This window comes from Nannobrachium achirus, assembly GCF_963921795.1.
Source record: "Nannobrachium achirus genome assembly, chromosome: 12".
Taxonomy (NCBI): Eukaryota; Metazoa; Chordata; class Actinopteri; order Myctophiformes; family Myctophidae; genus Nannobrachium; species Nannobrachium achirus.
The window spans coordinates 33,517,669-33,544,834 of NC_137832.1; the positions used below are offsets into that span (position 1 = coordinate 33,517,669).

A 27,166-nucleotide genomic window follows, 5' to 3' on the forward strand; every position below is an offset into this window, starting at 1 on the left:
AAGTAATATACTGGATTTTGTAATTACCTGGTTATGAACCTTGTTATTTTGGTATCCCATTCACCCAAAGGGGAATACAATTTAGGCATTTGGTTCAAGCTTCAAGGTTGTACTTTATTGTTACGTCTTTTGTACAGGTACATAAGAGTAAAATTGTTTTTGTTTGGCATCCTTCAGACAATGCAGTGGTATATCTAAAATAACAGCAAACAATATAATAACCGCAATTTGCAAACCATATCTAAAAAATAATATTAATAATCTAAAGGGGTAATAATAATAAGACATAGAAAGATGAGAAAAGAAAGCGAGTGCAAAAAAGCAACGCGAAAAGAAAAGAGTATCCTCAAATGTACATGTGCATAAAGTTTGGCATATTCTATATGCCAACAGCATATTTTTCCAGTAGTTGCTACTGTACTGTTCTTAACTTTTTTGTAAACATCTTCACAGTATGTTCTATGTGCAACAGGTTAGTATATTCAACTTCACAGTATACATTTATGTACAGTAGGTGCAATTCAACTTCACAGTATCTCTTTATGTGAAGTAGTTTCACAAGGAGGAGACGAAAGGGGGGGCTAGCGATTCCTTTTGCCCTGGATCTTTCTCATTCTTGACAGTTCGTTTATGTGCCTGATTATTCGTGGAAAGAAGCTTTTTTGCAGTCTGTTGCTAGTAGCTTTGAGACTGCGTAGATGTTTTCCATGCGGCAACATCTTAAACAGACTGTTTGGGATGGTGAAGATTTAGGCCATTTAGGCATCTAGTAGACGCTCTTAATCCAGAGCCATTTACAATAAGCAGGTTCTCTCAGCTTCCCTGTGTTGGCTGAGCGGGTGGTGTTGTAGGGATCGATCAGACTTTAGGAGGTATGGTGGTGCCATACCTTTGACTGCTTTGAAGTCCAGCATCAGTGCTTTGTATTCTGTGTGGGCAGCAACCAGGAGCATCCCCTGGCAATGTGAGATAATAGGCTTCTGGGCTACTCTGCTACATATTTCACAGTGCACTAACAGATGTGCAGTTTTACACAGAGAGAAGAATTAAGTGACATGATTTCTCTGCTCCCACATAGGGAATCTGCTGACAAGGTGGTGCTGCACACTGGAAAATTTGAGGAGCTGATCGTCTGCTCTCACGAGATAGCTGCCAGCACAGCTCAACTAGTCGCTGCCTCTAAGGTAAATTAATGTGATCTACTAAACATTGTGTGTTGGAAAAGCAGTAAATGCCACCTGCATCTTTTTAAACCAATTTTGGTAGCACTCCTTCATTATCCAGAGGAGACACGTGTGATGTTCAAACTTGTCAAAATGAAAATCTCATTCACGATTTTCACTGATCACGAGACATGGAGGAGACAAAGACAAACATTGCTTCCATTGTTGTGATCATATTGGAGAATTAACCACTTTTATAACAACAAAGTTTAAAATAGAATGCAGAGCATGCTTCCAAATATGACTCTTCCCCCCGATATGACCCAGGCATTTTATATGTTGTGTCGTCATACAGTATCTGCCCTCTAATCTGTATGCAGGTGAAGGCAGGCCGTGACAGTAAGAAGCTGACCCTTCTCCAGCAGTGTTCTCGCCGTGTGAATGAGATGACAGCCAATGTAGTGGCCTCCACCAGGACAGGCCAGGATCACCTAGAGGAGAAAGGTGAGTTTGACTAGATCTATGTGGAAGACCATGGTTGGCTGTTAGGATTTAATAGGATTATGCAACTTTTTAATGTGTAATTTTCATCTGCAGAGACAATGGACTTCTCTGGCATGTCTCTGATCAAGTTGAGGAAAGAGGAGATGGAATCACAGGCAAGTACTGTTTTGAGAGGGGCTTTGAAAAGCTTACACAAATGTGAACCATGTTTCTTTTACGTTGTGTTAGATCTTCACAGACTTCAGTTTAATGTCTCCATTCACGAAATGCAGTATTATGAAGATGCTTTAGTAAAATATAGCATTAATTTGGATAAAGATTTGACAAGTTGTCAGGTGTGTAATGAAGGGTAGAGAGTGGCTACCTATAGCGTTCTATTGTGCCACAATTTACAAATGTTAGGGTATCTGCAAAAATGGCACGGCATGTATCCAACACTAACACGGTAAAGTAGTTAAGTAATTGCTGATTAATTTCCTGCCCCTTGTATGTGTATTTGCTTCACAGGTTAAGGTGCTGGAACTGGAATCTCATTTGGAGAATGAACGCCTACGTCTTGGAGAGTTGAGGAAGAAACATTATGAGATAGCAGGTGTTCCACTGGCCGAGATCGCCGAAGGGAATGGCCTGACTCCCTCACCAGCTAGTGCTGGCCCTTCCTCACCTAAATCCAGTAAACCTGCCACCATGAGGAAGCCTGCCTTGGCCCAGAAACCCTCTATACCACCCAAAAACATGGTAAGACCCAGGAAGACACAGCTCTATATTTTTATTCAGGAAGTAATTGCAAAAGGATTAATTTGATCATTTATATGCTTTGAAACTGTAGCATCTATATAGTTTTTTATTCAGGAAGTAATTGCAAAAGGATTAATTTGATCATTTATATGCTTTGAAACTGTAGCATCTATATAGTTTTTTTATTGTGTGTGTGTGTGTGTGTGTGTGTGTGTGTGTGTGTGTGTGTGTGTGTGTGTGTGTGTGTGTGTGTGTGTGTGTGTGTGTGTGTGTGTGTGTGTGTGTGTGTGTGTGTGTGTGTGTGTTATATATATTAGTTCCCCATTACACATTATTATAAATGTGTTATTCATTTTGATTCACAAGTTAATTTGTTCATATTCTGCAATAAAGTCAAACTTTTAATCCTCTTCTGTGTATAGTTCAAGTAGATGGCCTGAATAGAGGAGGAGACATCTTCACTGGTGGACGATTGGATTGATCTGAGAAGGACCACCTTTGTGTGAACACAAGGTCCTCTTTAAGCTGCATCCTGACAATCCGCTGTCTCTACTTTCCTGCTCTCCTTGTTTTCTGTTTTGCCAAAATGGAACTCCGCCTAACTATTGACCCTTGATGCCTATGAGCAACTGCTGTATGTAATGTTGTTGTTTTTAAGTTTTTTTAAAAATTTTAATTATGCTGCAACTTGTGCCACCAAGGCAGGCCCCACGTATTTTAGTATATGGCATAAAGAAAATGCACAATTGTTTCTGACAGTGCAAACACCATTGTATCACTGTGGTATTAGATTGATAGTGCTACTGCTACTGCTTTTAGAATAATGATGTTGATTATACAGTACATTTACAATGGCAGCATATCATTGACTTGATATGTTGAATGAATATCAAATATTTAAATACAACGTGTGGGACAACCTATTTTTTTTGACAGCGGAGGCCTCATTATGGAGTGTCACATTAGTTTCTCAATGCACATGTATGTTTATTTTTTGTTGTGTCGGGAACAAACCTTTGGAAGCATGCCACGAAAGTCCAGGTTGTCACAATAGTTTTAGATAGCGCTGGTTTTGCCTACATGAAAGATGACATTCCTCTACGCACATGTACAAAAATAGCTTTCATTCACTACAGTACATTGTTGTCCCTTTTATCCCTTGAAATGCACTGTACAGTACTCATAGCTTAATATTTTTTATCTCTGAGGAAGCACAGTCCGTGAAGGTGTCCACACATCAGTTAATACTGTAATTTATATAAAGTCACTTTATAAAAAAGGAATGTCACTCTGAAGGAAAAAGGGATTATGTAAACACGTATGGATAGAGTTATAATGAAGGCATAGTTATCTCCTAGGCTGAAAAGAAAGCAGGGTTAGTGTATGTACTGTACACCACATTATGAAGGTGGTGAACTCCTTTTGCATCTGGGAGCTTTTCTTAAAGGGTCATAAATGCATCTTTTTATGTTCTGTCCTTTCCTCTGTATGAAACATGTCTTTATACTCTCAGATCTATTAATATATTTTAGTAAAGGTTATGGTGGTTTCTCCTTGTATGAAGTTAATGTCAAATAAATACAATTTAAAATAAACATGTTTTATCATTTATTGGTTCAGTTTGTTTATTCTGTTGGTGTTGGTACATCTCACTGACAGCAAACTTTTCAGGTCGGGACCCAAAAGAGAGACTAGATGTTTGCCTGGGATCCAGACTAGTGAAAATAGCAGATCTAGAAGCACACAATGCAGAAGCGACGTGTTGTTGTGAGCTTGTAGATTGGCTATTTTCACTACTAAATTATTAGGCTATTTTTATTTATGGAAATTCTTAGATTTGTTTGTTAGTTTGTTTTAAAATGTAATTTTATTATTAGGCTAGTATACAAAACATCTTTTGAAATGTCTTTATTTGATGTAATTTGATTTTATTAAAGCGCAATGTCCATGGGCACAACTTCTCCCTTGTGCGTGTGGGGCGAGACATACAGTATAATTTACTCTGGTGTCTGTGGGGTCAGTGAGTGGACTTCACTGGACGCAGATAGAATATGACATGCGCAGTTGCGCCCTAACAATACAAGTTGCAGACTGTAGACCTGCAGTAGTACTTGTGTAGAGTGCAGGCGGGGAAGGGTTTTGCAATGCACGAGTCGAGTACAGGACGAGTTGAGAGACGACGTTTAGTTTAGACTGTCGACAACAAAGTGGAGTTGTGGACATTAACACGTTTTATGGTATGATTGCGACAACTGCGTCAAGTCAGAGTGTCATTGAAACAGCTGGGATTATAATAACATGTTAAAACGACTATCTATGGCTATGAGGGGAAAGTTCTAGTATTTTTTTTAAAGTGTTAAAAAGGCTCGCAATCAAAGCAATGCAGAAAACTGGCATGGAAGGCGGCTGTGTATCTGCCCTGGACAAAACCGCCACGGACTTGACAGTGATGGATGTGTATGATATCGCCGCGGTCGTGGGTCAGGAGTTTGAGCGGATAATCGATCAGTTTGGCTGCGAAGCACTGCTCCGGCTGATGCCCAAAGTGGTGCGGATCCTCGAGGTCCTGGAGGTGTTTGTCAGTCGCAGCACCGTCAACCCAGAGGCCGAGGCACTGCGGCGAGAGCTGGACAGCTTGCGACAGGAGCGAAATGACAGGCTGGAAAAGGACAAACAACACCAAAAGGCATGTGGAAGCCAGTGGTGTAAAGTAACTAAGTAGATTTACTCAAGTGCTGTACCTAAGTAGGCCTACAATTTTGAGGTACTTTTAATTTAGAGGAGTATTTCCAATTTTCAGTGCTTTTACTTCTACTCCACAGTCTCCACTACGGCTCAAAGGCAAATATTGTAATCTTTACTGCACTGGAGTAAAAAGTACAACAACAAGTAATTTACTATTATTAAAAAACATACAATAACGGTTAACCACAATTGTTTGTGCTGTTTTATTATTGCTTTGTTTTTGTTTAAAAATAAGAACATCCAATAAATATATAAGCTATTATTTAAAAAATAAAATAAACGGTACAGAGGTAACAATGTAACAATAATTAGAAATGCATGCAATTGCATGGTCTCAGGACATTCACATGTAGACTCTCTCTTTACAGACATGCATACACACACACTTTATTGTGTTGTGATGTTTATGTTTGTGTGCCCTTGGCCAATATCCATCCTTCAGGAGCTGGAGTCAGTGGAAGATGTGTGGAGGGGGGAGGCCCAGGACCTGCTCCTCCAAATCACTCAGCTGCAGGCTGAGAATAAGAAGCTATTGATGAACCTCTCCCTCAAAAACTCACCCATCACAACAGAGGAACTACAGCAACACGAGGGTAAGGTATCGGCTACAACAGGGGTCTTCAACGTTTTCAGGCCAAGGACCCCTTAGTCGAGAGAGATGATCATGAAGCAGGGACCCCCGACAACCCATAGATACCATATAGCTTCATCGTTTGACAGCACAATCATCAGTGTATTTTGGGTTCATGTAAATTTGTGTTTCCAGATATTTAACCACTTGAACCGTCAATACTTAATAAACTTGACCTTTCACTCGGTACTTAGTCTGCTCTTTTTCCCCTCTACACCAAACCTCTTTGCGAGGCGTTGTGAGCTTCTATAACACAAAGATTTGGAGGACCCCCTGTTTAAGACCCCTGGGCTATACAGAGGACACAGAATAAAGCTATCAAAGACATGTGAACATCTTACATGATCTGTACTTATGTACCTATTGGTACAGAAATTCAAGTTCCAAACGTATGCATGATGTGTAAGTGAGTGCTTGAAATGCTGTCATAAAATGAAACGTATGCGACTTTAAAGCTTTGATTATGAGGACGGTTAGTTAATGAAAAATACTTTTATGAACTGACATTGCGTCCTGTAACATAACATTATTAAAGATGTGCTCATCTCAGTACATAAACGTTTTACTCAAAATCACTACATACTGGACTGGTATCAACAATCTGCTCTGTCCTTTATGTGGGATTTATACTAAAGGGTGACTTTATAAATCACTGATTTATAATTAGTCATGTCACTCAACAATAAATCTGGCTTTAAGATTGAGAAGAGACTTTGGCTGTCCTTCACAAGTCCCGTAAACTCAATTTCCACTTGGGATACTGAATTACACATAGGTGCTTACTTTTTTTTTTTTAAAGATTTGTTTGTGGGCTTTTTATGCCTTTATTCGATAGGACAGTAGACTGACAGGAAATGGGGAGAGAGATGGGGAATGACATGTGGCAAAGGTCGTCCGGATCGGGAATCGAACCGGCGTGGCCAGCAGGCTTCATAGCCTAGTATATGGTACGCGCCTTGACCACCAGGCCAGCGGGCGCCCCCATAGGTGCTTACTTTAGCACTTACTGTGATACTGTAAGTTGGACAGCAATATGATATTAATAGTGTAATTACAGTCTTATAATTCACGCTGCAGCAAATCAACCTTTACATGTTATAATGTATAATGATTCATATTCTCAAACTACATGTCTAATAATATTGAGGACAGTATGCTTTCTGTGTTGTATCTTGGTATACACTACCAAGTGCTCAGTGTATTACTGAGTTGTTGGAGACCTCTATTTAGAGTCTAAAAGAGTCCAGCTGCAGCTGCACCTAATAGAATAAATACATAGGCTATTTATCTATTTATTTTTGCTCAAAGCTGCAATCCATAATTTATCTGTGTATAGGCTATAAAACGGTATTGAACACAACTGCGGTGGTATAGATGTACAGCATATCCTATGGTCTTCGGGTAGGACTACGATTGACGGTTGACAAGGTATTGCATCAAAGTCAAAACACAATATATCCTCTGCTCAAACAAGCTGTTTGTTAAAGTTGTGTTCACACAGTTTGAATCCCGAGTGGATACTATATTTAACTTGTGGATTGTAGCTATAACTAAATTGATCACACACTATATGAACTTGTGAGTGGAATATTTACATGCAAGTTGTGCTAGTGACTGATCCTATGTGTCTCTGCATTGATTTGTTCTGCCTCTGTTAAGGGGTCTTTAGAGACAGGAACTGAGAATGTCTAGCTTGTACATGTTATAGATTTCTTTTGCACTTGTGATTCATCTGACATGCATCCTCCTATGCACTCACGTGCAATTGTATATGTTGCACACTTAAATGTTGACATAAGAAGGGGGGGGGTGTCAGTAGCAGCATCAGGTGACATCTTGTAAAGGACTATTTTTGTACTGGACAAAAATATAACCCTTGTGTGAGACTTTGATGGTGGCTACAGTTATATTTACTCTCATGGGTCAAATATACAAAGCAAAAAGAAAAAGAAAAAAAAAAAGCTCTGAAATTATTAATTTGGTATTATACTGTATGCATTCAGGATATGCAGTAACAGAGAACCTGGAAACCAAAAAAAAAAACTTTTTTGTGGATTACATACATGTACATTCTTTTGCACCGGATGTTCTGTGATACTACAAACTTTAGTGCTTTGTTACAGCTTGTTAGATTGTAAGTGTATATACAGTACTTTTGTTTTCAGTTTTTGTCCTTTACATAACATCCACAGGTATGTCAGAGAAAGAACGACAGATGATGAACAAGCTAAAGAACATGGTGGACAAGCAGAGAGATGAGATCCGGGCTAAAGACCACGAGTTGACGCGAAGGAATGAGGATATTGAGGCGGTGAGGGTTTAGACTGTGTCGAATTGGTCTGTGGGATAAATTTGATTAAAGGCTTAATCGCATTAACCAGAACCAAATGAGAGACACTGACATGTATTCCCTCCACATACAGCTTCAGATGCAGCAGCACCGACTGATGAAGATCAACCAGGATCTTCGTCACAGGACCGGTGTGGTGGAGGCCCGGGGAAAGGCTTTGATCCAGCAAAAGGCTGAGCTGGAGGCTGCAGCCCAGGCACGGCATCAGGAACTGGGGGCTCTGCGGCTTGAGGTGGCTCGGCTGACAGAAGAGCGTCTTGAGTGGGAGCTACAGAGAGAGATTGTGGAGAAAGTGGAACCCTTTCCCACAAAGGCAAGGATGTCCCCACCAACATCAGCACAGAGAACCGTAAGTAAAACAATAAACTCCTGTCATATCATGTGAACCATACTATCTTACAAACCAAAAATACATTTTGAAATGCTGATGTCAATAGAGGCAGGTAAATCTGTTTCGTTTTCAGTTTTTTGTTTTGCCTTTGATATGTCCCAAATATAGTCCTTCGTAGCAGAAACATCTGACTCAATCAAGCAAAATTCAGTTTGGGTGGAATGCGGAGGGGACCCTGGATTCCTGGCTGACTGCTTTGAGTCAAGGGAGGGCCCATCCCTCCTCCCAAGCTCAGCAAACAAGAATGGGGAGGATGACTGTGATGGAGATGAAGATGTGGGAGCAACAGCGTTGTCATTGGTAACACCTGCTTAAACCTAGCTTTGTACACTGGTTTGTTGTGGTATAACTGAAGCCCAGTGTCAACTGTTTACAGAAAACAGAGTGCATTACCTACTTCCCTGCCTCATATGAGGCATGTTTTGGGTTGATTTCTGAACATTTATAACTCAACTTATAAATCAATTTCAGTAAATACTCAGTATGTTACGCAAGTAGTAGGCTCACTCTGGAATGCATTCTGTTTATACTCATTAGAAGATAATTGTTAATGACATAACCAATGCTGTGCATGAAGGAGAACAGAATTAACGAGAAAGGGGTGCTCAGAGGAGCACATACTGCACTCTGCCAGGCCGGGTGACCTAGATTCCAAAAGATCTAGGTAGGTGGGAATGGACGTGGCCTATATTTTGGTTGTGTCATGACATTTTAGTCTTATTTGCGACCATAGGTCACAGTTTACTACCAGAACCGTCACAGCTTGACCGTATCCGTCCGTCCGGACGGACGGACGGACGGACGGGTAACACCTGACACTGTGGTTCCCCTGACACATCACTGTGACATCACAGGTGACATCATAGTGATTTCAGATACTCAGAGCAAGGATCTCCATATATGGGCATAAACAGGTGACATCACAGTGATGTCAGATACTGTACTCAGAACAGGCACCTCCATATATGGGCATAAAAGGGATTCTGTTAGGGATCTCTATATATGGGCATAAAAGGGATTGTATCCCAGATGAAACCACACTAACAGAATCCATTTATGACCAAGACAGATGTCCAAGACAAATGTTGCGGCCTCGCTTTTTGCCCTTAGGTGCCTTAAAGTTGGCTGTTATAGAAAATATATTTGTAGGTTGAGCCTACAAAGGTTCATTATATTAGCCTACTGGCTGCATGGCGAAATATATGACCCACATCCGTGTAGTTGTTTTCAAGATTAGTTGAGGACGGAGAGATAAACATACTCTTACACACAGGCAGGGGTAAAAACATACCGTCTGCCCCCAGCCGTTTTGGCGGAGCAGACAGTGTATTTTTAAGATATCTACAAACATAGTTGTTTTGTTTTGTTACACCAGGAGATATATGAAGGGGAACCAGAAGAGGTGACAGACAGCCTGGAGCAGAAGGAGTCCGAAAAACCTCGCTTTACCCTCCAGGAGTTGCGTGACGTCCTACAGGAGAGGAACGAGCTCAAGTCTGAAGTTTTCATGCTACAGGAGGAGCTAGCATATTACAAAAGGTCACTTCTTTATTCATAGAATTTTAGCTTGTCAAGAAATTCAAATAACAGTTGTTAAAAAGTTAACTATCCTCTTTTTGCCATCCCATAGTGAGGAACTGGAGGATGAAGGTAGCTTGGTCCATCTTATTCCCTCTCCTCCATCGTATCCTGCTCCTGTTGATCAGCCTGACTCTAGAATTAAACGCTTGTAAGTAATGAGACTGACATTAAGTAACCCAGCCTTGCTGTCACAGAGCCATTCTCACACGTCACATCACATAACATCACAACACAACATTCTCTTGTTAGTCTGGTGACACACCCTGACCACAAAACTACTGTACCATCCCAGCTATAAAACTATAAACACTATTCTGCTTTTGTTCCTGGTCACACCATTTATATTTTTTCAGGGATTATTTAACTGACCATATATTAATACATATTTTTAAGTATTACTTAGTACTATAATGTATAATGTAGCATTGGTGCAGTAGTGCTGTATTTTAACAACAAACAAACAAATTGTACAAATGATTTTAAAGAGAATAGAAAGAAAGAGATTCTTACAATTATAACCCACTTCTATCCTAGGTTTTGTTTAGCAACATTCCACTTTAGTTAAAACTGTAATAATAAACCTCCACCGGCTGTCCAGCAGTCTGTTTGTCACGTCACACATCACACTTTTCCCCTACTCATATCTCCGCCACCATTGCTCCTATCCATGACAAACTTTGCACACACACTCCTTGCCTGCCAAATCACAACCTCATTTCTCACATGGCCCTCTTCTAGCGCCACCATGAGGCCGATTCTTGCAAAACACATTTTTGGACACTGCTCCTACAGATTTTGCCCTAAAATCACGCAAACCGGTACACAGTATCTCTACAGTCATGTCATCAAAATGCATCTGTCCCATCTAGCGCCACCATCTGGCCAATGTTTTAAAAACACATTTTTGGACACTGCTCCTACAGATTTTGCGCTAAAATCACGCAAAGCAGTACACAGTATCTCTACAGTCATGTCATCAACATGGATCTGTCCCATTTCCCACATTCCCTCCTGATTGGCTACCATTGCCTTCCAAAGTTTGTGTATGCGACCTGATGATCTCCCGATTTAGGGAGTCTTACTGGTAATACACTAGATTATACCATGGTTATATACATGTAACATATATACATGTAACATGCCTAAATTTTCATCAGTGATGTGTGGTTATGAAATACTGGACCTGAATTCCAATAATGAACTCTTTTTAAGACCAATGGTGTCTGTCACTTTGTATGATCACAATATTTCTCTTATGTACCCTCTTCAAAGTCAACACTTACGCCTACTTTCTTTGCTTCTCTGGACAGGATTTTCACGGCCATAATGCCAATGGTGGCAGCAGGTTTGATTGGAGATGATCCCACGCTGTTGCCAATCAGGAGACTTATTTCCTTTGTGTGACCTTGGATTTAATGTGGTGTATTTTATTGTAGTTTTGTTCAAAGTTTTTGAACACTAGCAAAGACAGACATTTTTTAAGACATTTTTTAAATCTTCAAAGCATGAGGAATCCAAAAATCATTTTCACAAACACCTGCTTGCCTGCTATTTTCTAAGTTTAAAATGGCCACCAGAAAACACATTATTTACACTACAGTGTATCTTGGCTTCTAGAAACATAATTTGTCAATCCTCACACTGTGCCATGGATCTTGCAATGGTGCCCCCAAGGGGTGGCCAGGGAAATAATAATGTGCTTATAACTGATATATTACATTAGGTGCTATTCATTTAAAACAATCTATAAAAATAAAACTTGTTTGTGAATGAAAATAAATGCATGCTTCCCTGGCTTGCTGCTGCACAATGCACACTGCGAAATGACAATTTTGGTCAGGATTGAAATGTACAGATTTGTCAATAAAATAAACTAATTCCTGTGACTATTAGTGAACTAAGAATGTATTTATTTGATGATAGCTATTCATTTTCTGCCACCCTCTTCTAACTGCTTATTTGAAACAATTTTATTTGACAGCACCTATTGATTATGTAGCTATTTTACACATCTAAATTTGTTATGTAACAGTACAGCTTGATATACATGGCAAGGCATGGCTAAGCTAGAAACCATTCTAGGCCATTCTCTATTCATACATTAGATTCTCATAAAAAAATGAAACAATTCTAAAAATGTTTTAGTGTTTACTGGTAGTCTTGTCCCATCGGTTAGTTGAGGTGTAGGAGGTTTCATTTATAGTGAGCCATGTTTTTTGTTATTGTAGTTAAACTGGAAATTGTAAGAATTCAGTATTTATTTATTATTAATAATATTTGTCCATGTCTCTAGTACTACTCCCCCCCTCCCCTATTAGGCTATATACATGAACAAATATATGTACAGTACACGTATGCACTGTCACTGAAAATGTCAATAGAAAATCAGTTCCATTGGTCTAATTTGGTTACAGGATGGAGTCATCAAGTTAGGATGTACAGTAAGGTCAGTCTGTGTAGTAGTCAGCCACATTTTGTTATAAAATGGTCTTTCATCCACAATACCAAGAACATATCACAGCCTTCACAGGTCATCTGAGCAGACTAATGTTGATAGGACACCTTGATCCATTTACTACTATGTACTTTTGAATATGTTGTGAATAAATGTGCCCCAACAGTCAATTAGTGTTGGATCAGATGCAGATCAGGTGCTAAGTTGACATAGAACAAATCCCTCCTTAATAAATGTGCTTTTTGCCTTTCTTTCTCTAATGAGTCATACCTCTCTGGCTCTCTGTCCTCTCAAATAGAGCCCTTGTGTACAAAATGTAATTCCTGTATTGTGGCAATATTTTTGATAATATTCTTTATATCATACATTCTTTAATTATCATCTTTGGTTTATATTATATGGACATGTTATTGTCAAGCATGTGTAGGGAGACTCTTTCTTTATTTCTCTCTCTCTCTCTCTCTCTCTCTCTCTCTCTCTCTCTCTCTCTCTCTCTCTGAGACTCTTCCTCTCTCTCTCACTTTCTCTTTCTCTGACTGAAAGAATCAGAAAAGTTAACCTTGATAATAACCACGTCACGTGCTCTGTCACCTGATCGTTCGCTGTGTTTTCACCATGGTTTTTCACCTGTCGCCAGGGATACTTCGCCCTCCTCCACTGGGCACCAGGCACGCTATTGGTTGATCCCGCTGGGGGGGAGTAGGGGTTGGCAATGAGGAAACGATAGACGCAGTGGTGGAACCTGGAACACAGTGCTCATCATCCAAGAGTAAAAGTAGGATAAACAACCAATTTTGTAGGCAAGTGCTTGATTTTGAATGGTGTAGTAAACCACCCCGATTTTGAGGAACTCTGGAAGTCTATGACAGTAATGGAGTTACGTGAAGAGTCCTCTCCTGCTTTGGCTTTCGAGAAGGACGCGTTCCAGCTCACAGTTCAGGATGTGTATGACATTTCGTACGTAATCGGCAGAGATTTACTGAAAATAAGCAACACGGGCGAGGAGGTTTCGGACCTGCAGTTCAGAATCGTCAGGGTTTTGGAAATGTTTGAGACTTTAGTCAATAAGTACAACTTGTCAATAGAAGAGCTGAAAATGGAGCGAGATAACCTCAAGAGCGAATTGGACAGAATCATAAAAGAAAGTTCCTCTGAGCAGGGCACGGTGAGTGAACTTACGTTTGCCATACAAGCTATAGACTTAATACTTTACCTTAGCCTTAAATTGCAACACTAGATTTTATTTTAATCGGATGAATCTAGGGTTGCAATGCCTCTCATAGGCAGCCAATGCATCAAAACAGTTTTTTGCTATCTGATTGTAATAAACAACTTCAAACTCACCTATATTGGGGCTCTATGGAAAGCTCGGAGTATCCTCTTTCTATCTGCAAAGAGTTTCTTTCATAAAACTCCACCATAGACATGTTATGAGCTACTTTCTGTCAAGAAATCCGAGCAGACGTGGTTTATTTTCTAAGTGTTGAACTTCGGAAGCGCTCGTCTTCTATTACGCAGCGTCCCGCTGCCTCCTGCATTATGTGTCATTTAGAACCAGGTGGTACACAGGACCGCTGAGTGACTTCCCACAAGCGCTTCCAAACTCCAGCACTTAGAAAAAATAATCACCCGAAGCCAATTTCTTGATAGAAAGTAGCTCATACGGTGGATGTTTATGAAACAAACACTTTGCATATAGAAAGAGGATACTCCAAGCTTTCCATAGAGCCCCAATATTGGTGAGTTTGACCCCGTTTAATAGTCTACAATCAGATAGCAAAAAAATGTTTTGATGCAACTATGGGAGGTATTGCAACCCTAGATTCATCCGATTAAAATAAAATCTAGTGTTGCAATTTGCGGCTAACTTTACCTTAAGATATAGATCTTATGTGGTTCTCAAACTTTCATGACAAGAGTTGGACCCCCCCCCCCCCCCCCCCTCACACACACACACACACACACACACACACACACACACACACACACACACACACACTCTTTGAGAACCACTGCTGCTGTACATCACTTGTGCATGCATTTTTCTAATAATAGCCTATAATTAATGTTTAGGATGAAATGTTGTATTTGCTCTCCTTACAGCAAATGGCTGGACCAAACCAATTAGTGATAGACTTGAAAGATCCCAACAGACCACGCTTTACAATGCAGGAACTGAAGGAAGTTCTTCAAGAAAGGAACCAACTAAAGGCCCAGCTTATGTTAGCTCAAGAGGAGCTTCAGCTATACAAGAGGTGAACATTTTCATTCCAAGATAGTAAAAAAAAAAAAACTAAGTTGAGACCACTGTTCATGTGTTACTTTACAGTCTGACCTTGATTCGTGCAAATCACTTTAATAAATCCTACAATATTAACTTGTAGCAACTGAACAAATCTAATAAGAACAAAACCCAGGTGGTGAGATGCACTGCACTGACCGATATTGATTGTTATCAAACATAATTTTCCGAATGTCTGTCTGTCTGTCCGTCCGTCCGTCCGTCCGTCCGTCTGTCTGAGTGTCCGTCTGTAACAGTGTTTCTCCTCAGTGGCTGGAGCAATTGATCTGAAATCGCATCACCATTAGCATATGAACACACCTGACATAACTGTGAAGCCTGTTTGTCACTTTCACAAATCGTATGCTGTATATTAGCATTTTTCTGGTGTATCTACTATCTATTCTGCATCTAAGCATGAGGCATATCTATTCTGCATCTAGCATGAGGCAACATGTTTAACCAGCTGTGTGTGTGTGTGTGTGTGTGTGTGTGTGTGTGTGTGTGTGTGTGTGTGTGTGTGGGGCGCGCGGGGGGGTGGGGTAGGGTGGGGGGGGGGGGGGGGGGGATGTTTGTCTGGCCCTGTTACAGATGTTGTCCAAAAATCATGCAGATCGGTACACAGTATCTCTGTAGCCATTAAACGAAACGGGTATTTCTTACATTGATGCTCCTACATATTATAATGTAAGCACCAGTAACCACACACTGCACATCATTTCAGAGCTCATATCTTTGAACGGGTAAGGGCTAGTATAATATAATTACTTGTTAGTGGCAATATCCAGGCTGTTCACTGACATCATAGGATCACAGGTGAAAGTCTATAGTTTTGGGGGGAGGGGGGCTCTGAGCCTAATACACACTATGAGCGGTCTGGATCATCTGGCTGTATATTCATTTCCAGTGGGATTTTGCCAAAGGCTGAATCAGACATGGTGGAAGTAGACCTGAATTCATCACCCTCCACAAACTCTATTCCCGACGCAACAGATGATTTAAAAGAGGACCCAAAAGAGGAGAAAACACCCATCAGTAAACTGTGAGTAATATGGTTACCTGTTTTATTAGATTTAGATGGTAAAATAAAACAAAACAAAACAATAGAACTGTGACAGGTCAGAAAGGGCTCCATCCTAGTGGTCACAATAATAATACAAGATGTTGCTGGACAGGCAGATTGAAGAGCAAAATAATGATTTGAACAGAGCATTTGGCCATAGCAACATGTGTGCACCCAAATGGCAAGTATTCAGGGAAGTTCTCAGCCATAATCACATGATGTGATGTTAAACCAGCAGGGAGATTCTTCTCACCACCCATCACTGGTCTCATAATGGTTAACTTGTGACAAGCAGTATTTGTGCAAATGCTGAGAATCATTGTGAATGCTTGAATGAATGAGCAAACTTAAACTGGCCCTGGCCTGTATCTGACTAGTGGGCTGTCATGTCTTCCATCATGACCACAGTCCCTTGCTTCTACTGAGACTTGAGAACTGTTGATAATATAGATTTGAACACAGAGATTAATTCTGGATTATTCTCTTTCTAGGTTTTCATTCAGGCGGAAATAAAGAATAACCTGTGACAAGGACTGGCCAAGCCAAACAGGATTTGTATGCAGATATTTTTCTAGCCAGCTGACAACTTTTATAGCTTTATTTTTTACAATAACAGCACTATTTTGTAATTATGACCCACATGGGTTATTACCACAGTAGAAATAGTATATTTACATGAACATGTGATAAACAGTCAAACACAGTAGAAATAGTATATTTACATGAAAGTGTGGTAAACAGTCAAACACAAACCAGACAGTATTATCTAATTAGTATTTAATCTGAAGTTTGCACTGAAGTTATGTCTGACTATATTATATTTTTAACATACAGAACCCTCATTGCAAATAAGGGCTGTCAAACATTTGAATCACTAACTGAAAAAATGCTTACTAATTATTTGGATAAACTGATTATGAAAACACCCACATGTGCAAATTAATTTGTTCTAATGGGAGATGGAGCCACGGATTGGCATAATTTATACTGTAGAGCTTGGTCCATTACTTCATGCCTGATGTCCATGCTAGTCTTATTGGCTGTAACCTGCTTGGTTTTGCAGTGGGTAAAGGATTTCAGTTTGCCTCAATGTCCATTTCTGCTGTGCACTTGTGAAGGTCCTCTTAAAGAGTACACTTATTTTGCCTCCCATCAAGCCATCATGGGTGTTTGTTGTGTGTAAAGGTCAACATCACTGTGTACAAACAAGCTACACCTCTTAAAGTGGATACAATTTGATTTGTGTTGAGCTTGCTCAATGCAATGCAGTATTTCTCTGTCTGGATAGGATGATTCAAGGGCATTAACAAAAACAGGAAGCAAGCCATACAGGCATTTTTAAGTGTGCTCATTTTTGGTCAAGTGTGTACCAAATACTTTTATATACAATTTCAGTACAATTGACAGTATGAACAATTGAACATTCACTCAGCTCTTGTCATTTAACCATATTGCTAGTCTAAATTAGCCATGTAGCAGTTTGAAGAACTCAGGACGATTTATTCTTCAATTACAACTCATTTACAATATTGAAATTGAGGTTGCAGAGTTGACATCAAAGAGAATTGGTAATAGCAAACACCCCTAATTAAAGGTTGACACTTAACCTATTACATTTAGAAAAACATAAGTATAAAAGCTTTATAAAAACACTAGTACAGATGCAAAATACAAATTTCATGAGAGGAAGCCCTCATGAGTGGAAGCTTTATCCTAAATATCTATAAAAACAATTGATACTATATAAAAACAAACATCTGGCCTGCATTTTGACGATTGCACTTCTCTACATACCGCAAATAAAAACACTTGTACATAGGGATACTTCAGTAGGATATATCAACAGTTCAATATTTGAGCCAGGGATGAGCTGAGATGGAAGCTTTGCTCCGATCACCATAGTCATATAGTAGCTCCTCTTCTCCCTCGATGTCCCGGGAGGCCACCAGTATCAAATGAGGTCTTCCGTCAATGCCATGAAGCTTTGTCTGGCAATTACCAATTTTACTGTGGTTGATCAGTCGTCCCAGGCGTTTGGTTTCCTTGGTAGCATCCACACTTGAAATGAAGGAAGATGATTTATTTTATATAATGTAAAATCAAAGTTAACAAATTATTATTTTCTCCATCTATGGAGCCACTCTCCATTTTTACGCTCAAATGTGATCTGGACCTAAGACAATAGAAGTAACCTTAATTATGGTGATACTTGGCAATAGTAACATTAAGAATTACCAGAACGTTTTGCAGTGGTACTGGAAGTAGTACATGTAACATCCTGTGGTGGGATCCTGGGCATACTGGGCCTCTCTCTCCTTAGCATCAGCTAATTCCAGCAAGTCTCCATGATACTCCACTACAAAATCTCCCTTTTTGAACCGCCTGAGGGCGAACACTCCTCTCCCTTTTCCTTCTATGTTTTGGACCTGTTAAGATTTAAACGCAAACAAGGTAAAAACGATGAGTTTAATACAATTATTTGGTCAACAATGGAGGCCTTAATTACATTTGCAACACATTAAAGCTATACTGTGTAAGATGCTCAACTAGTGGTCAGTAGCCCTATAGCAAACCGCGTCCGCGTCTTTCGGCCGTTTTTTCGCGTCTGCCTCCACCTCGTCTGCCTCCACCTCACCGAGATCTATCTTTAGAGGGGTCCCTGGTTCCTGTGCGCTCAGGCATTCCGGAGAAACGGACTCCTTCACCCTGCCTGGTAGGCGAGACACACGGGCGACTACAAATATGGCCACCATATCGACCCCACTTCAAGATACGCTGTGATTGGCCGGCAGTGTATAACCCTCGCTGTGATTGGCCGGTAGTGTGATGACGCAATTTTGCCGCGAAATTCTCCCCCCCTCACGGCTCATAGAAAACATATAAAGAGAAGGCTTTAGAAGCTGAAAATAACGGAGTGGGTGTTCTAAAACTTTAGCGATTTAACAGTTAGGACAATTTTAAGATTTGTTTTATAAAAAAAGTTACATGGTATAACTTTAACATACTGGGCAATAATCAGTGACTTGAAATTCCAGACTACCCATTTTCTTAACTATGTGAAAATATCCCAGAACAAGTGGTACAAGTGTTTTAATACAGAGTCCACCGCAGTGCCGATTGCAAGCAGTTGGGTTTATCTGTAAATTGCCTATTTGTATCACTTTTTGGTAAATAAATAATAATGACTAGATACTCTCCAATGTTTGTTTTAAAGAAAATGCAAAGTGTTGGAAATGTGTTTGGCACAATTGACCACAGTCTATATGGGGAGTTGAGTCCTAGGAATCTGGTTAAAAAAATAAAATAAAGATATAATAGCATATTGATGAGAGAAGATCTTCATCTTTGAAAGTTCTATGCAATTGGCATCCATGTTTCCTGCACAACAGTCTACCCCCAAATGTAGAAATGACTGCCTTTGTTTGTTGCAGATTGTAGGTGTAATGAAACACATTACAAATCTTAACCACATAATTGTCGTTTAAGACAGTTTGCACAATTCATCTAGATGTAACATATGCCGTGTCTTACAAGTAGGGAATAGTTGTTTACTTATAGCATTCATAATGTTAAATGGAATCTGGGGCACTTTTGATTTTGTTGCTTTATTAAAGCATATCAAAACCTGCATCTCAACAGAGCCCTCAAGAACATGGCAGCTAACTGCTAACTGTTGTGCTGCTCAGAACTTGGAAGCATTTAAAATGCCAGCCCACTACATAGAACTTAGTTGGTTCTGAGTCAAGACCTAGGACAAAGGCAATTTCCATTGCAGCACAGTTTGTAACCACTAAAACCAACTCACCTGCAGCCCTTCTTCAACTCCATTCTTAATAAGGTCATCAAGGTGCTGGCGTTCTTCAACCTATTTACAATGAATGAGGAAAGAAATAAGAACTCATTTAAGTGTACATTTTCCAGTTAATTAGTATGGTGCAGCAGATAACAAATGAGGTGCTGCTTATGAGTATATGCACAACATATTTTATTTTGCAGGCAATTTTATTTTTGCATTGCAAATAACCCGTCTATTGGTGTGTTTTTTTAGGAAACTCTTATTAAACACTGAAAGCTATGCATTTATGTAGATTATGTCCTATTATGCATACCAACCTTGAGCTCAGCCTTTGTTTTTCTGGAACTCCGTCTTATGGGGAAATAGTCTGTGACCTTTTTGTTTTGGGAAGCCTTATTCTCAGTTCTGAAAAGTGGTTAAATAGTTAGATTTAGCCGCAAATTGCAACACTAGATTTTTTTATAATGGGATGAATCTAGGGTTGCAATACCTCCCATAGGCAGCCGATGCATGAAAACAGTTTTTTGCTAACTGATTGTATTAAACGACTTCAAACTCACCAATATTGTAGCTCTAAGTGTTTGTTTCTGAAAAATCCACCAAAGAATTGTTATGATTTATTTTCTGTCAAGAAATCCGAGCAGACATGGTTTATTTTCTAAGTGCTGAACTTCGGAAGCGCTCGTCTTCTATAACGCCATGTACCGCTGCCTCCTGCATAATGTGACATTTAGAACCAGGTGGTCACAGGACCGTTGAGGGATTTTCCACGAGCGCTTCCAAACTCCAGGACTTAGAAAAAATTATCACCTGAACCAAATTTCTTGGATAGAAAGTAGCTCCTAACATGTCTACTGTGGATTTTTCTGAAACAAACACTTTGCAGTTAGCAAGAGTAAATTCCAAGCTTTCCATAGAGCTACAATATTGGTGAGTTTGAAGTCGTTTAATACAATCAGTTAGCAAAAAACTGTTTTCATGCATCGGCTGCCTATGGGAGGTATTGCAACCCTAGATTCATCCCATTATAAAAAAAATCTAGTGTTGCAATTTTCGGCCAAGTTAGATTATTTAATATCGAGAATAATTCTGGCAGACAGCTGATCAGCTTCCCTGGAAGATTAACATACTTTTTCTGTCTGATTTTGTGACGTGTTCCTCTCCCAGTTTTGGGCACTGAAACATTGTCTGGTGCAGGTCCAGGGTTTATTTGTGAAATTGAAGCCTTCTCCTGCTGTTGTTCAAAGACAGGCTCACTGGAACCAGGAACCGGACATGTCCTTCTTGAATTCTGCTCTTTGGAGTCACGACTCTCACAGCTGACTTCATTAGGTCTGCCTATATTGAGGAAGAATTTAACATTTGACATACTCACTGAGAACTAGATTACACATTGGGATTGAGGAAGAGAAAGGGGCTCCTTTTAAACAATTACGGTAGGTTATGTCATAAGATGGCATGTCTGAACACTACCTCCATTCAACACACAGTACATTTTTCTGGGATCATGCAAACTCAACTAGATCTGCTGACAAGTCCACAAACTCAGAGGTAAACAGCCATAGTCAGAAATTGCAAAACATTTGAGAGAAATGGCAAACAGAAAACAAAATGTAAACTTAAATATCTTCTGTGAGATTTAAACCATGTGCATGAAACCCATACCTTTCAGATTTGAAGTGTCAATGTGGCATTTATCAGACCCATTTCCTTCCTGGATCAGCACATATGAATGGTCACTCAGAGGGGATCTAGATTTTTTTGGACTCAATAGACTCTGGATAGGTGGCGCTTTGCCTAAATCCTAAAAAAAAAGGGGGGGAAAAGTTAATTCAGTAATAAATGCATTAAATTAATCATCACTAAGGTGATTAATAATTGCCGTAATTGACCTTTTACAGGCACAGCTTGAATAATGCACAAATAGTTTGACTAGATGCAAGTGACCCATTATTTCCCCCATGCTTGCTATAGGGACAGAATTCCAGAGGTAACAGTCCCCCCCACTCAGGTAACCTAGCATGGGAGCGTGTCGCCTCTTTGCCTAAATCTAACCCAAACCCTGACGCTGGTGAGTAGCTAACCTGCCGACTCCCGCAGTCGAACTAATGACACGTAGAAATAACGAGATTTCACCACCTAACATGACTTTTCTCCTACTGAGAACTTAAGTTACAAGTTGAATGTTACTCGGTAGCTTTCTGCAACTGTTAATACATACAACATTGTAATTATACAATACAAATATTTTGGGGCCTCCTTTATCTGTAATGCAACGTTTTAACACTCACACAACTTAAAAGGCAGTTATTAACATTACCTGGCTCATTTCGGGCTTGTTTTCCTTTGTCTCCTTTGAGCTGCCTTTGTGTTGTGTCTTCTCGAGTTTACTGCAGGTCTTTTTCTCCCCTTGAAAAAAAACACAGACCCGTGTTAGCAGGTCTATTATTGCATACTTGGAAAAACAGTGTTAGCAGGACCATAATTCAATAATTGAAAACTTCATTAAAGGGCTCGCGTGGTAGCTAGCGTCACGTTACATTAGCAAACAGTCGTGCAAGACGTACATGTGACTCGAAGTACCTTTAACGCTAGCATTAAGCTAGCAAACCTTACCTTTGGCCATTTCAGTTTCCAAATACACGACAAAGAGGACGAGGTGCCGCTTTCGGTGTCCACTCCGGAGGGTTTAGGTATGTAAAAGTTAACTGTTCACTCGACAACCATCACACGGACTGTTCCTCTGTTTGTATACGGCTGCTGCTGTTAGGTGCTTCTTCTCTCTGCTTCTGGTACGGTGAATTTAAAAAAACTTACTGCATCTCTGATTGGCTGTTGTATCGAACAAGGAGCGTGAGACCGTATGGCAGCTCTCTCATTGGTCACCGCTTCTCACTTAGCTACAATGCTCTTGGTGCTACGTTGGTGGGGGCGCGAGTTTAGAAACTCTAGGCTTGCTAAGGGAAGGAGCGCTCGTTTTCAGTTATTGTCCACGACATTGCAAGCGGCGCGAAGGCCAGCGGACCTTGGTCCTGCTCTTCGCGCCCGAGCGCCGCAGGCGCGAGTGCCCGCGAAGAGCGGGCCAGGGCCTACGAAGCCGTGGTGAATGCAATCGTTCTATTTATGCCCAGGCCGTAAGGCCTGGGCAAGCGCACGATAAACGCAATGATAATTGGGTTTTGGTGCACCTCGCGCGGTCCAAGTGACTACAACGGAGCGCTCCCAACCTCCGGTTCAGCCAATCACAAGCTTCAAAAATGAGTGCGGGGCGTGGTTTCCCTTAGCAAGCCTAGAGTTTCTAAACTCGCGGTGGGCGCAGGGGGGTGCGTGTTGTTTTCATTCTGACGGTACGCATGGGCGCTGGGAGCCAGCTCAGCTCAATAATGCTCGTTTATCGTTTCAGTCTTCAGTGCTGACCACCAATGACGCCTACCTGTGAGTTGAAAGTAAAGTAAAGTGAATCAGAATCAGCTTTATTGTCACAACAGAGCAGCTCCATGTTTACAATTTTAATTGTGTCCTGGTTCCTCATCCAGACTCTGGCATTGATTGTTTGAATGAATTCATCCACTCTCTCAGATCTGAGATCTCACTGAACGTTTTCTGAGTGAGTGCTGACACCTAGCGATACACACATACATACATACATACATAGCGATACATACAAGTATGTCCCTAGCGGGACATACTTTAACTGTTACTACTAATTATATTGCCATATATTTGTGAATTTTCTGTACCTGGATGGCAGCAACCTAAGCTGCTTAGGGCTAACCTATTCTGATATCTAATCATGTTTTCATATGCATATCATTTCAGGCATAGACATTCAGAATATTTTATGAAAACACTATTTATTTCTGATTTACTAGGAGAGAATAAATTAACGTGGTACTTTTTGGCATGCAGAAAAACATAAAAGCAGACATGAATCACAAAGAAGACAAAACCACAGAACAATAAAATCAGGATGGCAGTTCAAGTTATCAGTGAGTGCAGGTAACCCAAGCAGGGCCTAGCTAAAGTAAAATAGCAGCAAGTCATTATTAAGGATGTCTTACTTTGCTTCAGTCATCATCTGTACACCTACATTTGGCATTTTAAGGCTGAAATTGTACCCATGCTAGTAAAGCAAGCCTGATAAAAGTATCAAACATGCACAAAATTCAACAGAACACAGGAAAATATATATCTGGAGAAGTTTTGGGGGGAGGACCACCAGACCCCTGTTGGGGAGTTCCAACCCTAAAAATAAATCTCCTGGATTCTCCTGGACTTACAGTCCAATGTTGACAACCCTGCTCATTGGCGAGGTGTCCTAGCAAGTTGATTTGGCGAGTTGGATTTTTGGCGAAGTGACCTGTATTCCAATCTATAGGCCAGACAGGACCTAAAGTAGCATTGAAATTCATAGCAATTCATAACAACAACAAACTTGACGTTAAATCGCACAAAGAAGCAACAGATTATCTCTCAACTGCATTTAAAGCCTGTATAGAAGCAGGCACAAAGGAGAATGTATGCCTGTTTGTTGTGGCCCCTGGAACTTTCAGGCAAAGGCCAGAAGGAAGCAGCTTGTACTCAAGGCTGAGAGTTGTCAATACAAAATGGACTTGGCTTTCGTTAGCACTTGTTTTTGGAAGACGTGATCCAGGCTACTGAAGTTTACTCCAGCTGTATTTGAAGCCGTTCTCACAATTATCCTAAGGTGGTTCTTGTCTAGTTTGTTGAACAGTGACAAATAGAACCTCTTTATACTTTAACCATACAGCCCTTCAACGATCTCTCGGCCTCCTGGTCTTGACAGCCCTCCAACTATCTTTCTGCCTCCTGGTTTCCTGTTTGCTTCCCAGAAGAGCTGGGAGGGTCATCAACTGATGTGGCCACTGGCATATCCAGCATAGAGGCAGGAGTGGTGGCCGCCAAAAAAACACTGACTAGTGGTCACTGGTCGCAGAGGCACAGTTGTATTGTGCCACATCGTGTGGCACAAAACAACTGTGCCTTGTGGCCAAGCTTATTTCACACATGCACTTTTGCAATGTCTCAGACATTGTCCAAAGTTCATATGTGTGATACTGATAACAGCTTAAGTCACATCAGCACTCTTGCCCTCTCTTCCCCAGAGGACACCCACCACCTTTTGAGTTGCTGCATGGTTTACTTTTGTTCACTCACTCATACATTCCAACTACGGATTATAATCACCAAACATGACTTTGTACTAGTCTATAATATAGACAAAAAGTGATAAATCCTACAGTTTCTGTATACATAAACATTACATTATCAAATGCAGATGGGAATGTACAGTAGACTACAAAAGTCAAGATTCAAATATATATTTGTATTTATTTTACATTTCAACCCATATCAATCATTCTGCTTTAGAATCTGATGTCAGTGCTTCTTTAAACAGTCTTTTCCTCTCCAAATTTTCACCTGCCTTCTTCCTCTTCTCGTGTTTCCTCCGCATAGACTCATTTTTCCTTTTGAGAATTTCACTTTCTTCTCCTTTATATATAATTTCAAGTTTTTCTCTCATAATGTCCCGTGCACGTTTTCGGTTTGTATCCACTGATCTTGTTTGATGACACTGTATAGGGAAAGCAAAAAATGTATATATTACATTAGATTACTTAGAATGTCTGTGATCTTACACATGACACATTCGTGTATGTTCCAAGACATACACAGACATTCTAGGGTTATAGTCTATAGCCCTAGAATGTCTGTGTATGTCTTGGAACATAGTATAGTAATATATAGCCTATAGATTACTATGAATAGTTGTGTATATGGCAAGACATACACAGACATTCTAGGCCAATGTTTTCAGAAAATAGTTCTGTATATTGGTGATTACAGACAAATGCACAATGATGAAATCTATTATGAAACTACCTTCACTACAGTTCCAGTGGGGATATGTTTAAGCACCACACAGTTGCTGGTTTTATTGGTAGCCTGACCACCAGGGCCGGAACCTCTCACAAACTGCTCGTCAAGTTCATCTTCATTCAGGACTGGGAGGTCTATGAGGTCCTTTTTACCCGCTGCAAAAATACATGGCGTTCCGGCCATTACTGGCGGCAGTCTGAAGAGTGCAAATACACTGGGAGTGGGAGTTCTCCATGGAACTGTCCTTGTCACGCTGTAGATACAGTTGATGAAGGGTAAAAACGAGGGCATTATTAGCCAGTAGGCCTATACGATGTAAAGCACGGACAACACGCTGGTGAAGATGAGAAACTGAATAACTTAACTAGACTATCAGCATCCCACAAAAACTGTTCTCTTTCGACGAGGATTCTTCTTCTTCTTTGGGGTTTATCCATGAAGGTTTGTTTACTGTTTTTTGTGCGTCTTCCTTTCATCAGTCAGCCAATGAAGTGCCGTGAATTTCTTCTTCGTCGTGGCACCGAGCGACTATTTTGAGCCACTGTCGCCATCGCGTGGAGTTCAGAGAGAGAGAGAGAGAGAGAGAGAGAGAGAGGGGGAGAGAGAGGATGCAATATATGAAATCAACAATGGTATGTGGTGACAAAGGTGCCTTCAACTACGCCTTATAACGTGATGTTATAATGTTGTGACGTAAACATCTCCCCGTTTCTGTCCTTTAACGGTAACATAGACATAACCTACTAATTGATCAACATGACACTGCTTCCCGTTGCTCCATTGAGCTTGCTGAACGCATATCGTTTTAAACTGAATAGCTTGTGTTATGTTACTACACATTATTTATCATGTATTACCCCGGCGGGTGGCGGGTGTCACGTTTAGAAATGATTGAACACAGCACCACATCGGTGTGTAAACCTGATTGTACCCTACGATTTGAAAGCACGGGTGTGCATTAGCAGCACTAGAATGTCTGTGATTATACATATGAAGTCATGTATTTATGGAATATTAGACAAATGTCTTATATCTAATATCACCACAGACATTCTAGGGCTATTGTGCAATGACAGACATGACCGTTTAATTCATATAAAGCAACGCTCATTCAGTGGTGTAATAAGCAACTAAGTACATTTGTACTTTTCTTGACAATTTCCAATTCCAATAGTTTTACTCCACTACATCTCGGATCCAAATATTGTACTTTTACTCCACTACATTTATTTGAACACTTCAGTTAGTTAGTTACTTTGCAGATGTAAATGATTATATTAGAAAACATACATTAACCACTTTAGCCCTATTTTACGAATTTATACCTGGGCTATTTCTATTTGTCGTTGTGAGCTTGTAGATCTGATTACGAGTACTTTTTCCACCACTACGCCCATGTTATCGTCTCTAGAAAGACGAGACATGTTGGCCAACAGGAGGCGTCATACCATTGAGCACCAACAGGAGGCGTCCTACACTGAGCATGACAGTCTGCTGTGTGACTCCCCGTATCCGCTGGATCGTGTCTGAGGACTGAAAAGCTACTCGCGCTGTGGTAGGAGTGACA

General features: G+C 40.3%; 4 protein-coding genes across 4 annotated transcripts in view; 3 read left to right on the plus strand and 1 right to left on the minus strand.

The window, feature by feature from the left end:
* hip1rb (huntingtin interacting protein 1 related b) overlaps window positions 1-4,014 on the plus strand; it is a 36,454-nt gene extending 32,440 nt beyond the window's left edge. The window contains exons 28-32 of the mRNA XM_080739299.1: window positions 1,079-1,184; window positions 1,544-1,667; window positions 1,761-1,822; window positions 2,175-2,405; window positions 2,828-4,014. Of these exons, the coding sequence (XP_080595425.1) occupies window positions 1,079-1,184; window positions 1,544-1,667; window positions 1,761-1,822; window positions 2,175-2,405; window positions 2,828-2,836 (532 nt within the window). The 3' untranslated portion in view covers window positions 2,837-4,014. The remainder of the gene's footprint in view (window positions 1-1,078; window positions 1,185-1,543; window positions 1,668-1,760; window positions 1,823-2,174; window positions 2,406-2,827) is intronic.
* Window positions 4,015-4,534: 520 nt separating this feature from the next.
* LOC308296027 (RILP-like protein 1) lies at window positions 4,535-11,980 on the plus strand. Its single transcript, XM_080739141.1, has 8 exons — window positions 4,535-5,091; window positions 5,593-5,743; window positions 7,974-8,092; window positions 8,205-8,480; window positions 8,631-8,822; window positions 9,898-10,061; window positions 10,153-10,251; window positions 11,414-11,980. Exons 1-8 carry the CDS (start codon window positions 4,786-4,788, stop codon window positions 11,505-11,507), a joined length of 1,401 nt encoding a protein of 466 aa, XP_080595267.1. The 5' UTR covers window positions 4,535-4,785; the 3' UTR covers window positions 11,508-11,980.
* A 1,314-nt stretch (window positions 11,981-13,294) lies between these two features.
* On the plus strand, window positions 13,295-16,761 carry rilpl2 (Rab interacting lysosomal protein-like 2). Its single transcript, XM_080739142.1, has 4 exons — window positions 13,295-13,723; window positions 14,662-14,813; window positions 15,747-15,881; window positions 16,394-16,761. The coding sequence occupies exons 1-4, from the start codon at window positions 13,421-13,423 to the stop codon at window positions 16,413-16,415; spliced, it is 612 nt and encodes a 203-aa protein (XP_080595268.1). The 5' UTR covers window positions 13,295-13,420; the 3' UTR covers window positions 16,416-16,761.
* A 988-nt stretch (window positions 16,762-17,749) lies between these two features.
* Window positions 17,750-22,442, minus strand: kmt5ab (lysine methyltransferase 5Ab; the record flags this gene model as incomplete). The annotated part of the gene is made up of 8 exons (XM_080738589.1): window positions 22,315-22,442; window positions 22,019-22,107; window positions 21,364-21,502; window positions 20,829-21,036; window positions 20,016-20,103; window positions 19,708-19,767; window positions 18,138-18,328; window positions 17,750-17,960 (listed from the first exon to the last, which is right to left on the minus strand). The coding sequence occupies exons 1-8, from the start codon at window positions 22,322-22,324 to the stop codon at window positions 17,750-17,752; spliced, it is 996 nt and encodes a 331-aa protein (XP_080594715.1). The 5' UTR covers window positions 22,325-22,442.
* Window positions 22,443-27,166: the final 4,724 nt, after the last annotated feature.

What these genes read in the sequence shown, in the direction of transcription:
- rilpl2 (XM_080739142.1), top strand. Translation starts at nt 13,421, where the DNA reads ATGACAGTAATGGAGTTACGTGAAGAGTCCTCTCCTGCTTTGGCTTTC. An exon ending in GTTCCTCTGAGCAGGGCACG is followed by an intron (nt 13,724 to 14,661) that starts GTGAGTGAACTT and finishes CTCTCCTTACAG; the next exon opens with CAAATGGCTGGACCAAACCA. An exon ending in AAAACACCCATCAGTAAACT is followed by an intron (nt 15,882 to 16,393) that starts GTGAGTAATATG and finishes TTCTCTTTCTAG; the next exon opens with GTTTTCATTCAGGCGGAAAT.
- LOC308296027 (XM_080739141.1), top strand. Translation starts at nt 4,786, where the DNA reads ATGCAGAAAACTGGCATGGAAGGCGGCTGTGTATCTGCCCTGGACAAA. An exon ending in GGAACTACAGCAACACGAGG is followed by an intron (nt 5,744 to 7,973) that starts GTAAGGTATCGG and finishes TAACATCCACAG; the next exon opens with GTATGTCAGAGAAAGAACGA. An exon ending in GGAATGAGGATATTGAGGCG is followed by an intron (nt 8,093 to 8,204) that starts GTGAGGGTTTAG and finishes CTCCACATACAG; the next exon opens with CTTCAGATGCAGCAGCACCG.